The 14,346-nt window shown below is 44.0% G+C and overlaps 1 protein-coding gene across 1 annotated transcript in view; it reads left to right on the forward strand.

Moving 5' to 3' along the window:
- Window positions 1-11,315, forward strand: part of LOC137416408 (NEDD4-binding protein 1-like) — an 89,669-nt gene extending 78,354 nt beyond the window's left edge. Inside the window, exons 8-10 of the mRNA XM_068101985.2 lie at window positions 6,921-7,028; window positions 9,077-9,181; window positions 9,369-11,315. Coding sequence (XP_067958086.2) covers window positions 6,921-7,028; window positions 9,077-9,181; window positions 9,369-9,891 — 736 coding nt within the window. The 3' untranslated portion in view covers window positions 9,892-11,315. The remainder of the gene's footprint in view (window positions 1-6,920; window positions 7,029-9,076; window positions 9,182-9,368) is intronic.
- Window positions 11,316-14,346: the final 3,031 nt, after the last annotated feature.

Raw genomic sequence — 14,346 nt, forward strand, 5'->3', positions numbered from 1 at the left:
TTTTGATTCGGCTTTCCCACCAGCTGACAAGAATGGCAGGACTTGCAGAACTCCGCCACATCCCGTCGCAATCCCGGCCAGAAAAAATGTACCAATATCCTGTCACAGGTCTTGTTCACTCCCAGGTGCCCGGCCCAAGGGGTCTCATGTGCCAAACTCAAGATCTCCTTCCGGTACAGCGGTGGCACCACAATCTGATAGTGAACTTTCCACTCATCGTCTGCGGGCACCTCCGGTGGCCTCCATTTCCTCATTAGGGTTTCCCCCTTCATGAAATACCCCACAGGTATCTTCGTAGCCTCTTCTTCCGTAACGGCTTTCTCAATTAACCTCTGGATCTCCGAGTCTTCGTGTTGCTCTTCCACTAGTCTCCTTCGGACCAGCGCGGTTTGCTCCACTTCGTTCCCCGCGGTCTCCGACGGACACTCCACGTCCCCTTTTGTTCCAGACGCTACCATTTCTCGAAATTCCTGGGAATCCCTCCCCGGGTTATTTCCCTTTTCCGAGTTGTCTTCCCGTACCTCTAAGGGTTCCAACTCCCCCTCTCTTTCTTCCTCCTTCTCTTCTGCGTGCTTTCTACCCATAGCCCGAGTCACTGCACAGGATGGAAAGATACCCGGAATCTCCATCTCTAACCGAGTGGTGTTATTTTTCTTACTGGGCTTTTCCACCATTATTGGATTACCCGAAACTCGCCCCCCGGCCAAATCATTCCCGATAATAAAAGAGATTCCCTCCACAGGAAGGGTGGCTTGTAAGCCTACGGTGACCGGCCCTGATACCAACTCAGAACTCAACTGGATGACATGAAGCGGAGCTTTAACATAGCCCCCGACCCCCTGTAAAAGCACACTAACCCCAGTTGCCGTCTTCTCCGACAATGGCAAAATGCTCTCCAGCATAAACGATTGGTGGGCTCCTGTGTCCCTCAATACCCTAACTGGCTTCTGGTTACTCGGGTCGCCATCCAGCGACACGAACCCCTCTGAAATGAAATGTTTGTAGCCCTCCTGAACAAGGTTCTCCCGGGACGCCGTACCTTTGACAGGGGAATCTTCCCCCAGCTCTGCTCTCCAAGAATGATTTCTCACACTTGCCAGTGCATTCGGAGTCGCACTAGACTGATTCCGTTCCGGGTTCTCCCTTTTCCGGAGGTAACATTGGGACATCAAGTGTCCAGTTTTATGGCAAAAAGCACAAGTAGGCCCGGGGGAGAACCTCGGGGTCGGCCTTGAGCCCCCCGAAAAATAAGTTTGTCTTGGGCCCGTAGCCCTCTGATTTCTAACAGTTGGGGTATCATAGTTGTCCCCATAATCATCTCGAGGCCGCCGCCATGTAAGGTCGTTCTCCGCACCGGGTGTTCCAGAACTCCCCTGCTGAAGTCTAGGCGAGGAGTTAGGTTTGTGGACCCCTATTCGGTGGGTTAAGGCATAATCATCTGCCATGGTGGCTGCGTCCCACAACTTTGGTACTTTCTTTTCCTGCAGGTACACTTTGATGTCCTCGTGGACACACTGCTGAAATTCCTCCACCAGGATCAAGTCACGCAATGTTTCGAAGTCTTTCCCTACTCCTTTTGACTCACACCACCGATCAAACATGTTTTCTTTCACTCTGGCAAATTCCACATGGGTCTCACTCTCCCTCTTCCTGGCATTCCTGAATTTTTGCCTGTAAGCTTCCGGAACCAACTCATAGGCTTTGAGGATGTGTTTCTTCAGTACCTCATAATCTGCACATTGGTCCATTGGTAGCGCCGAATAAATCTCTTGAGCTTTTCCCACCAGCACACTTTGCACTAGTATGGTCCAGGCCTCCTCCGGCCAGTTTAATTGTCGAGCCACTTTCTCAAAGTGTGGAAAAAATTTCGCGACTTCCTTTTCACTGAACGGTGGAACCAGCCTCACATGTCTGCCCACATCCCAGGTTTTCTGGTTAGGTGTCGACCCCGTCAGCAAGGGTGGTACCTCTCCCCGTTCTCTCATTAACTCCAGCTCCTTGAATTTAATTTCCTGCTGAAGCTCCATGTCACGTTCCTTTAATTCCCTTTCCGCTTTTCTCTCCTCTGCTTCGAGGTCCCTTGCAGCTCTCCTCTCCTCTGCTTTTCTCCCTTCTAACCTTTCCTGGAGTTCTCGTTCCACTCTCCTTTCCTCTGCTTGTTTCTCTTCTCTCCTCTCTTCTGCTTTCCTTTCTTCTTCTGCTCTTTCCTTTTCTGCTTTCCTTTCTTCTTCTGCTCTTTCCTTTTCTGCTTTCCTTTCTTCTTCTGCTCTTTCCTTTTCTGCTTTCCTTTCTTCTTCTGCTAACCTTTCCTGGAGTTCTCGTTCCACTCTCCTTTCCTCTGCTTGTTTCTCTTCTCTCCTCTCTTCTGCTTTCCTTTCTTCTTCTGCTCTTTCCTTTTCTGCTTTCCTTTCTTCTTCTGCTCTTTCCTTTTCTGCTTTCCTTTCTTCTTCTTTAATCCGTTCCTGGCTCCGTAATTGCAACTCCAGTTTCCGGAGCTCAACGTCTTCTGGTTCTTCGGGTAGCCACTGCCAGGCTAACTCGTCCCATGTTCCTAATCCCACCATAGACTGTATCACCGTGGTCTGCAACTCTGCCTTCCTCAAATTAGTTCGGACCTCCAAGTTAAAATGTTTGGCCAATTTCAAGAGGTCCGCTTTTAGTAACGCTCGGAACTGTGCCTCACTAGGTGTTACCGCAACGTTCTGTGCAACAAACGCCATGGTGACTATCGTTAACACCTGTTAACCTTCACCCAAGACTTTACCACAATTTCTCAAAAATTTACCAATTAATAATTAATTAATTAATTTTAATTAATACAATTATTATTTTATTATGTTATACAATTTTAAATCCCGGACGTAGACCCAATTGCGAATCCGCAAATCGTAATTTGGACGAGCCCCCAATTCTGTTACGTGGTCCCCTCGGTGACTATCTGGTCTCGGTGACCCCCGGACCGTGAGAGGAACTTCGTCAGAAAGTTCTATCACATATGCGCTTTCGCCACGCAATCCATATGAATTCCCCCCAAGAGAAAACTGAGTTTCAATGATATATTTCAAGGGTAATGATACCATACAATTTCAATGCTACAATCAAGGATATTTTCCCCGAGCAATCAACAACAAACAACCATCACAAGTCACCATCCCCAATCAATCCCCTAGATGATTAAGATGGCCATCTTATATATGTGTGTCCCCTTTTGTACTCACGACCCCCTTTTGGTCTCTGTCCCTCACAATGTCTCTGGGCCCCTCCTGACCAAGATGATGGTCGGCGTCGCCGCACTCGGGCGGGTGAACGAACCCCGGGTGGACGTGTTTCCACCGGGCATGTATCGTACCGGGAACCCCGGCTGCAGCCCCTCGTGGCCACGCGAAGCGGGTACGGTAAAGCAAGCAAAAGCCACACGCCGCTTGCAACGCGTGTTAGGCCCCAACGTGCGACCCGTACGCGTCTTTGTAGACGGTGCCGCGAACGGTGCCAGACGCTGGGTCGGTGCACGGCCCCACGGCAACTTGACGTGTCCACCGGGTAGGTACACGTCCCGGTAACTCCTCTCGCCAGACGGGCTTGGGAACGCCGCTTTTCCACGCGGCGCAAGATCGATCCCACCTTTCGTCGGAGCGGGGCGAGGAAGAAGAATCCTCGTCACTTCTCTTCACCTCGTGTCTTTTCTCTTCCGTTTCCGGTCTCTTTTTCCAGAAGGGCTCCTGACCCTCCAACCACAACAACCCTTAATCGACTACACATTGATAAGCAAAGACCTGAATGGTAATTCACATACATTCACATAAATATGTAACAATTGTCAGAAGCAACCTGAATGGAGAGATCAATCAGGTTTGAGCGAAGGCCCCGGATGTTTGAGGTCCATACCGTTAATGAGGAGAGAGGGGCAGCATCGGGTGCAGGACAGGGGAGGGGAGGGGTAGGGTTAGATGAAGGATGGGAGGGGGAGGTAGGAAGAGCAGTTGATAGAGTGGCAGAGATTACAGAAGAGTTACAAGAAAGGGAAGGATGAGGAGGATGAAAGGTTTGATGGCGATGGGATGAGGCACAGTGAGGGGTTGTTTGAGGGGGGGGGGGGCAGAGGAAGGTCGAAGGTTGGGGGAGGTGGAGGTATGAGATAGAAGGGAGACGAAGTGGAAAGAAGGAGGCGGGAGGAGGGAGAATTTGGGAGGGATGGCTGGGGGGTAGATTTGAAGGGGAGGGGTTGGGGGGGCGTTTTGAATGGGAGGAGCAAGGGGGGAGTTTAGGAGGGGAAGGGCAAGGGGGGAGTTTAGGAGGTGAGGGGCAAGGGGGGAGATTTGGAGGGGAGGGGCCAGGGGGGAGTTTAGGAGGGGAGGGGCAAGGGGGGGTTTAGGAGGGGAGGGGCAAGGGGGGAGATTTGGAGGGGAGGGGCAAGGGGGGAGATTTGGAGGGGAGGGGCAAGGGGGACGTTTAGAAAGTGGATGATTAATGAAAGATGAACATTTATAACAAATTGGGTTTGTTGTGATTTTCAAGTTGGCGATCCGTTTAAGAACGATGGAGGAGGGGTGGAATGAATGAGAATTTAGAGCATGTAGTGAGAAAGACTTATAAGAGATTGAATATTTTTTTGAAATGGAATGAGTTGAAGAGGAAATTGAAAGGAGCCTTTTAAATTGGAAGAAAAACAGTGTGTTGTGATAAACCACTGAATAAAACACTGAAGGGGAAAGTTTAAACATATTTAAACAGAACCGTGAAGAACAGTCTTATATTCACAAAAATACCAACAGGGAGAGGGAGCCGAGAGGGACACCACGAGGCACTTGAACAGGGCAGAAGGTGGAAAGCAAGGGGATAATGGTGGCGGGGCGGGACAGCGCACATGGACAGAGGCGCACGATGGAACAAAAGCACACGAGGAGAAAGGGAAATAAGTTTTTGTTTTTTTGTTTTATTGGGGGGGAGGAGGGGGGGTTACAACGTTGGACAAAGAGTAGATGTTTGATGAAGTTTGGGGGAGAAGGGAAAGTCAAAAAACCTAGCAAAACAGCGAAGGAAGGAGAACAACCTTCGATGGGGGAAGCCTGAGGCTGCAAGGCCTCGCTCGTGACGCGGCAAACAAATGACTAATTTATGAAAGATAAACACCGAGAAACTTCCAAGGGGCACACTATATGTTCACACACCGAAAGATAAATACAGTTTCGACAAAATACAATTGTGAACAGACTTAACTTTGAAAACGTGGAGACCGTGTGGAGCTTCGAAAATCCCTGCAGTCGTCCAAGATAGCATATTAATAGCATATAAGACCTGTCGCTTTTCTAACAGGAATACCAATCTTTGCTGTGATGACTAATATATAGGGAAATAACAAAAAAGGATTCCTGGGAGATATCACACTTGATGCGGGGATAACCAGCATCGTAAGTCGTAAGTTTGAGTTTGCAGTTTTGCAAAGTGTGCCCATGTACCACCCATGCACAAACCTGCCTTCTTATTTTTTTGTCACAAACCTCCTGGGAGGTCCCAGAATCCATCGTCGTCGGTTTCATGTAAATCCGTTAAATTCTGAAATATAAACAAAATAATCGTGGTTTCTGAAATAATACACCAACTATTATAATGAAATAAATTAGTTACCAGAAGTGGTTTCTGAAATAATACAACGCTTCAATAATGAAATAAATTAGTTACCAGAAGTGGTTTCTGAAATAATACACCACTATAATAATGAAACAAATTAGTTACCAGAAGTGGTTTCTGAAATAATACACCGCTTTAATAATGAAACAAATTAGTTACCAGAAGTGGTTTCTGAAATAACACACCACTTTAATAATGAAACAAATTAGTTACCAGAAGTGGTTTCTGAAATAACACACCACTTTAATAATGAAACAAATTAGTTACCAGAAGTGGTTTCTGAAATAATACACCGCTTTAATAATGAAACAAATTAGTTACCAGAAGTGGTTTCTGAAATAATACACCGCTTTAATAATGAAATTAATTCGTTACCAAAAGTGGTTTCTGAAATAATACACCGCTTTAATAATGAAACAAATTAGTTACCAGAAGTGGTTTCTGAAATAACACACCACTTTAATAATGAAATTAATTAGTTACCAGAAGTCGTTTCTGAAATAATACACCACTTTAATAATGAAATAAATTAGTTACCAGGAGTCGTTTCTGAAATAATACACCACTTTAATCATGAAATAAATTAGTATTCGTCCTTTACGTGCTTTGTTGTTGGAAGGCCTGTCACACCCAGAGCTGTAGATAGAAAGAGTTTGGCCATCTAAACAAGAGGCGCCATGTTGTTACCCAAGGTCAAGTGCACGCGCGCGTGCGTTCAAGCGTGCATGCAACTTACTGCTATTAGGGATGGGTTTATTTTTATGTTCCTGAGTTTCATACATTGTTTAGTCAGTTGCGAATGAGTGGAAGTTGGGATGGATGAATGGAAGGAGGGATGGATGAGCGGAAGGATGGATGAGTGGAAGGATGGATGAGTGAAGTGAGATATATGAGTATGATAGAAAAGTATGATAGTATGGGATATGATGAAGTGAGGGCTGAGTTCAGGTACATTACATGGGTGGACCACATGTGTCATTTTGTTTTCATATATATTATGAGAATAGTCTATTTTGGTCTTTTTTAAACACCAGTGTAATTTTGCTCAAAACGTATGAACAATAACGCCTTGGAAAAAAAAACAAACACCAAGTTCCTGGTAAACATCAAAGTGAGGGTTTGCTTCCTTCCACACATACTGCGTTACTCGCCATCCATTAAATTATCAAAGCTTTGCACTGGCTTTTGTGTTTTGTGGATTGCATGATCGAGATGTTTCGAAGTTAAGATAGATTCTGCGATCAAAGGCAGAGATCCAACTGTGGTGATTTACTGGATGCGTGACCTTGCAGGTTTCTGTTACATCTTGCAGAGAAGACCGAAGGTGTTATTGTGACCAATGCGAATCTGAATGCCCTTGCTTCCGTGTCTCTGGTCTGGAGAAGGATAATCAGTGAAAGGTGAGAAGGGGGGCCGGACGAAGCCAAAAGGCAGGACAACCGTGAAGGGTTATTTCAAGGGAAGAGAGCAATGGTGCACGTTAGGAAAAGCTGTTGAAGACACAGTGACGGTTACATTTGTTGTCGCCGACCCAATCTGACACCCGATGAATGTGTAACGATGCATTTTGATATTGAGGTGGAGGTGACGTGATCCTCGATGAAGGATCACGATCATGATGATCCTCGATACATAGAGACTTCTTTCAGCATCTTGCGGTCTGCTCTCGGGCTGAACTTGCTGGGGCGGCCTGGCCTGAGAAAGTTGGCAGTTGTTTGGAGTCTTCTCCACTTGTAGATGATCTTCTGGACAGTCGAATGACTGATTTCAAATTGTTTGGAGATCTTTTTAAATCCCTTCCCAGACTCGTAGGCTTCTATAACCTTCTTTCTGAAGGCCTCAGAGAGCTCTTTTGATCTCGGCATGGTGACGCCACACACTTCAACAACAAAGAGCAAACCAAACTAAATGTCTGAGGTTTAAATAAGACAGGTTCCTCCAAGATCCTCCCTAACGATGTTCTAATCATTTTCACCTGAGCTGGTGCACCTGATTCTAATTTTAGGTATTTGAAGTAGTGATAAATGTAGGGGTGTACTTACTTTTTTCACATGCGAAATTTGCATTTATGTTTATTTAAATTATACAATGGACTACAGAATGTAAATATTTCCTGATATTTGTTATATTATATCACCTTTATCTATCAATATTGTTGAAATGAAGATCAAATAGCTGTATGTTGAAATATGTTGAAAAAGTCAAAACTTTACATGGGGTGTACTTACTTTTTCACGTGACTGTAACCTGTCGTTATTATAATCAACATAACCTGTCATTATCATCAACATAACCTGTCGTTATTATAGTCAACATAACCTGTCGTTATTATTGTCAACATAACCTGTCGTTATTATAGTCAACATAACCTGTCGTTATTATAGTCAACATAACATGTAGTTATTATCGTCAACATAACCTGTAGTTATTGCAGTCAACATAACCTGTGTTATTACAGTCAACATAACCTGTAGTTATTATAGTCAACATAACCTGTAGTTATTATAGTCAACATAACCTGTAGTTATTATAGTCAACATAACCTGTAGTTATTATAGTCAACATAACCTGTAGTTATTATAGTCAACATAACCTGCAGTTATTAGTCAACATAACCTGTAGTTATTATCGTCAACATAACCTGTAGTTATTATAGTCAACATAACCTGTAGTTATTGCAGTCAACATAACCTGTGTTATTACAGTCAACACAACATGTAGTTATTAGTCAACATAACCTGTAGTTATTATAGTCAACATAACCTGTAGTTATTATAGTCAACATAACCTGTAGTTATTATAGTCAACATAACCTGCAGTTATTAGTCAACATAACCTGTAGTTATTAGTCAACATAAGCTGTAGTTATTATAGTCAACATAACCTGTAGTTATTTTAGTCAACATAGCCTGTAGTTATTATCATCAACATAACCTGTAGTTATTATAGTCAACATAACCTGTCGCTGTTATAGTCAACATAACCTGTAGTTATTACAGTCAACATAACCTGTAGTTATTAGTCAACATAACCTGTAGTTATTAGTCAACATAACCTGTCGTTATTGTAGTCAACATAACCTGTCGTTATTATCGTCAACATAACCTGTTATTAAAGTCAACATAACCTGTAGTTATTAGTCAACATAACCTGTCGTTATTGTAGTCAACATAACCTGTCGTTATTATCGTCAACATAACCTGTCGTTATTATAGTTAACATAACCTGTAGTTATTACAGTCAACATCACATGTAGTTATTACAGTCAACATAACCTGTCGTTATTGTCGTCAACATAACCTGTCGTTATTGTCGTCAACATAACCTGTCATTATTATAACACTGTCATACTAAAACAGTATTGTGGCTTGTAATGCAGAAGTGATTATTTTTGCATTATAACTGAATATATTATCAGAATTTTGTGGCTGTTGCATGGATGGGACAGGATATTGACATACACATTTGCTGGTGATGAGTTCCTGCTCGCTGATGACCCTTTGGGACCACAAGGACCCCACGCGGATGAGCTGTTGCTATATGCTGGCACCCGGTAAGCGAAGGTCCTCTGAGTGATGTCTCTTCTTAATTTAATCTTATCTTCTACACTTCCTCTTCCTTTTCCTCTTTTCTTTCCCCATCTCCTTTCTTGGCACCGATCGTTTCAAACTACCAGTTGCATTTTTCTCAATCGTATTATCATGCATGTCATTACTTTTATTCTCCTTCCTCCACTTCAGGAAAGACTCGCACACATGTCCGGTGTCGAGTCCACAAATCCGTGCCAATGCCAATCGACGAAGGCCTTTTCGACATCGCGGCAATCCACACTTCCCGTCACGAAACCCAAGCCAACTGACGCCGTCACCATCACCGTCCACCAAGCTGTCCTTGTACAGTTCCTCTGCCATGATACCTACCCGACTCCCTGCCATTTCGGGACAGTTTCGGACGTGGTTCCCACCTAATCCACTACCCATTCCCGGCCCTGCTTTTTACAGAAATAAGCCGGTCCTCCGGTCTTCATCCACTCTCCATCAGTCTCTTTCTGTTCCCCTTGTTTTGAAAAAGGGGAACCAAGGTTTGAATCGGCCCTCATCCCAGGCTCAGTCTCCTTCCCCAAGGGAGCTCAGACAGGAGCTTCTGTCCGTCTTTCCTGGTAAAGAGCGTGAAGTGGACCGGGTGATGCAATGGCAGAAGGATGTAGGAGATGTGAATGCTCTGTGCCACATGCTACTCGATGGGGATTCACCTTGTGATTAGCATGGTAAGGATGTTTGACAGGAGGCCATTGGCGCTTCAAATGCATCTCGGCAGAGACCAAGGAGTGAGGTGGGACTTCAGCTTTGGTGAAAATCTCATCAGCCGAACAACCAAAGCACCGTGTTGCGTTCCCAAGTGAAGCTTTATTTACTCGCTCTTCCTCCCTCATCCCCTACAGAGTTTAAGGTTCACCGATGCTGCATTAGGTCCAAATTGTTTGTTTCCTGCCTGGTAGTGTGTTTGGCACGAGAAAAGTGAGTGAACAACCGTTGAAATGTTTCTGCTCTGATTCCTAGAATTATAGTTGAAACTTTTGGACTTTAGAGGTTTTAAAAAATTAGTTTGTAAAGTTGGGGAAGCATCCATGATTTCCATTATTTAAAGCTAATTGCGGACGTAGCATTGTTTTAGATTATTTCAATATTTTATGCAGAGATCTTTTATTTAATTTCCATTTTGATGCAAGTATTGAGGTTTTTATAAGAGCAGGACAGTGGGAAATGGATCAATAGACAAAATGGGTTACAAGGAAGACAACAAGTGGTATGACAACAAACAAATTAATCTCAGCACAAGTTGAGGATTGTTGGAGAAGGGTGAGAACAGGGCATCAGCAGGTGTCATACATCTGGGTAGCATAAGTGATGGAGACCATGAGGTGGCACTGGACAACAGACTTGAAATTATATTGCAAAGAACTCTGGACAACGGATTCAGGAAGATGGTTCCACAGGCAAGACATGAGGGGTGTGACAGAATTGAGGTGAGCATTTAACCTGGACTTTGGGAGCATAACAAGGAGAGGCTTTCTGACAGAACGCATGTCACTTGGAAGGGCAGGGAATGGGTAGATACGTGAGAAAACACGACTACCAAGACCAGAATATAGCTGGTAAAAAACAAAGATGGAAAGCCGTCAACCTGCCTCGTGAAGAGCTGAATGAACATCACGTCTGCTGGCATTGGTTGGTGGATGCTAAAGATCCCACGGTGTCCCTCACGAAGAGTAAGTGACCTATCAATCCAGGTATCCAGAACAAATTCCAAATTCCTACCCTGACATCCTCCGTCGGAGTGGCGACCCGTCCAGGATTGTAACCCCAGACAAATAAACTGCTTAGGCGGAAATGATGCTCCGCATAGAGCATGGCACATGGATGGTTGAATTGGAGATCTGATCTGCTCAAGACCAGTTACAACTTACTCGTAAGTCCCAGAAGGTCAAGTGACCTCTCCCAGAAGTTGACCACCAAGATTAATTGTGAAGTTCGCTTGCACAATGTGAGAATATAGGACTTCCTTGCACTAAAATAAATGATCGAGGTGGATGACATGTTGCTTATTTTTCCAGATTGTCAGGTATAACCCTCTGAGTTGAGGGGTTCACAACGATCCTACAAACAATGGAGTCATTAAAAAGTGATGTGGTGAATATTCCGGTGACGAGGACGTGTCATTGATATACATGTGCGTGTGCATTGACACACACACACACACACACACACACACACACACACACACACACACACACACACACACACACACACACACACACACACACACACACACACACACACACACACACACACATACATATATATATATATACATACATATATATATATATATATATATATATATATATATATATATATATATATATATATATATATATATACACACATCATACGTGTGTGTGTGTGTGTGTGTGTGTGTGTGTGTGTGTGTGTGTGTGTGTGTGTGTGTGTGTGTGTGTGTGTGTGTGTGTGTGTGTGTGTGCGTGTGCGTGCGCGTGTCAATGCACACGCACATGTATATCAATGACGTACAATAAACACGCACATGTATATGTGTGTGTATATATCCAGAACAGGATTGGTGACAGAACAGTACGTTGAGGGACATTGGTCTTCGGATTGGATAACATTCCATACTTTTCGCTCTTTCACGAGCCTCGATCTTGTATACAAAAAAAAAAAAAAAAAATAATAATAATAATAAATAAAAAAAGTAGCCTGCTGCTTGGAGCTTGGTAAGGTTGTAATACTATCGTGATGTAAGGACATTTCTATGATGTTGGCATTTGGCTCTCGGAAAATGACCTTAAAAAGAGCAAAGAAATGGGAGTAGACAAAGTGTATGAAGAGTTTGAGTATTACGGCCTTGATGCTGTAATAGGCAGCAGTAGTGGAGGATGGAAGAGACGTGTGGGATTTCTCCTCCTTGACGGGAAGGAATTTCACATGTGCTATGATGTTTTCAATGAGAAAAGATAGGATAGGAACAGAAAGAGGGATTGAGGACCTTGGCCTTTCATGCAAAGACAGCTTTAAGGAAGTAAGACTGAACACGAGTAGTGTCTATCATGTCTACATACGTCCAAAAATGAAGGAACGCATGAGGAGCATGCCTCAGAGACAGATAATAAGGTTTTTGTGATCACCAAATTTTTGTGGATGGTGAGAGATGTGTGCCTTGAGACCTCAGATAATCCTGATGCTGAATTGTGGCACTTCTGAGGATGGAAACTCAATGATTATAAACTGTGCAGAGAGAATGCAGATTCCCGTTCGAGGAGATGCATTTCCAAGAAGAAATGGCAAACCACTGTCTGTCAATTGTTGTTTTTCTGGCATTGGAGAGACGAGGAAGAAAGGTGAAGACTGGGTTGCAGGCAGAAGAGGAGAGGAGGACGTTGGATGGGGGAGACAAAAAGGAAGCGAGCAGGACAATTGGGGCTAATTGACAAGATGTCCTTTCTGCCTGGATTGTTGTGTGTCTTGTTTAAGCTATCACAAGGTTGAACACCTTTAAACCCACCTGGTATTCTTTTTGAATTGCCATTTTCCTGTATTTAAAGTTGTAATCTCACCCCTGTGGCATGGAGCGATGATATTGCTATGAAAACGCCATCGAGCGCCAGGTGGCTTTTTGGAGATCCAGAAGCTCTGTTCGGGAACACACCACTACCATTACACACCGACTACACGTGCTATGCACGACCTTAAACAAACAACGTTTCCCAGGATATGGGAGCTTATATGCTGATGGTATTCCAAAAGAACAAATAGAGAGCTCGAAGGTCACACCCGTCCCGTGCCTGTTGGATTTGTTAGATACTGTGTTGGTTCGACTTCTACATGTGCCAGGTAGCAAAAGTCCTACTACTATAATATGTGTGATAAATGTGTTTTTTATTAAACATATCCTCTTTTCTTTACTTGTTTTAGGTTGTTGCTTACTAAACCATCATTGTGAAACTTTCCAAAAACTATATGGTATTCATGGAATATTTATCCTGCTCAGTCAACTTGGTGTGAGTCAACTCTACTGTTTTTGAAGGTTTTTTTTTCTCTTTGATCCAATATGGCTGCCAGACCACGTGAGCGATGATGTCATGAATTTACATTCTCTAATATAATTGTTGCATAGATCATACTCGATAAATTTCAAACTGATTGGACTAAGCGTTGTCCCTGTCAAATTATGACGTCGTAATTAAGGCACCAATTATGTCATCGTTAACATACATATGTTATTCCCCATTCCCAGTTCTTTCCAATGAGCCACATTAAAAAAATTTCCATGGAGTGGTTTCCGAGATATAGAGGTGCAACGTTTTTTGGTTTTTCCAAGATGGCGCCTTTACCACGTGTCTGTCTCTGTCTGTATCTCTGTCTCTCTCTGTCTCTGTCGCTCTCTGTCTCTCTCTCTCTGTCTGTCTCTCTCTCTCTGTCTGTCTCTTTCTGTCTCTGTCTCTGTCTGTCTCTCTGCCTCTGTCTCTCTCTCTCGCTCTCTCTCTCTCTCTGTCGCCACCTGTCGGCTGTCGGTGCGTTGGGTGTGGCGTCATGGCGGCTGTGGGCGCTGAGGTGTGAGTACTGTGCTGTGTTGGCGTGTTTCCTATCCCCATTTCACTCCCTCTGTATCCTTGTTCGTGTTTGTGAAGTTTTCCCCGTGTTTCCTTTTTTTGTTGAGACAGGAGAGAGAAAGAGAGCACGCACGGTGAGTTTGTGTGCGAGGCCGAAAGAACCTCGTGTTCTTCGGGCCTGTGCTCTGCTTGCCGTGTTTTCCCATAGTCGGCAATCGGCTTTTCATTATTTTTACTTTCTTTTTACCTTCGCCTGCAGGTTTTGCTCGCGACAGGTTCTCTTTTATTTCATTTCGAAACCGTTTCTTTAGTTTCATTTATTTATAGCTATGGCGAACGTTCGTTTGCACAATAGCAGGTACGAGTCATTGACTCGCAAACACGGGCTTATTGCTTGCCCGCCTGACGGAGTGAGTGTCGAGGACGTGGTAACCAGTATTGGTAACATTGTCGGCCTGGATAATGTCCTCGCTGCCTCCAGGATGAACCACAGAATCGTGGTCTTTGTATCAAAGGAACAGCTCGTTAATGAGGTGGTGGAACACGGTTTGTCCTTACCCCAGGGCATTTATATAAGTGTTAGTCCG

This window comes from Myxine glutinosa, chromosome 5, assembly GCF_964187855.1.
Source record: "Myxine glutinosa chromosome 5, kmMyxGlut1.1, whole genome shotgun sequence".
Taxonomy (NCBI): domain Eukaryota; kingdom Metazoa; phylum Chordata; class Myxini; order Myxiniformes; family Myxinidae; genus Myxine; species Myxine glutinosa.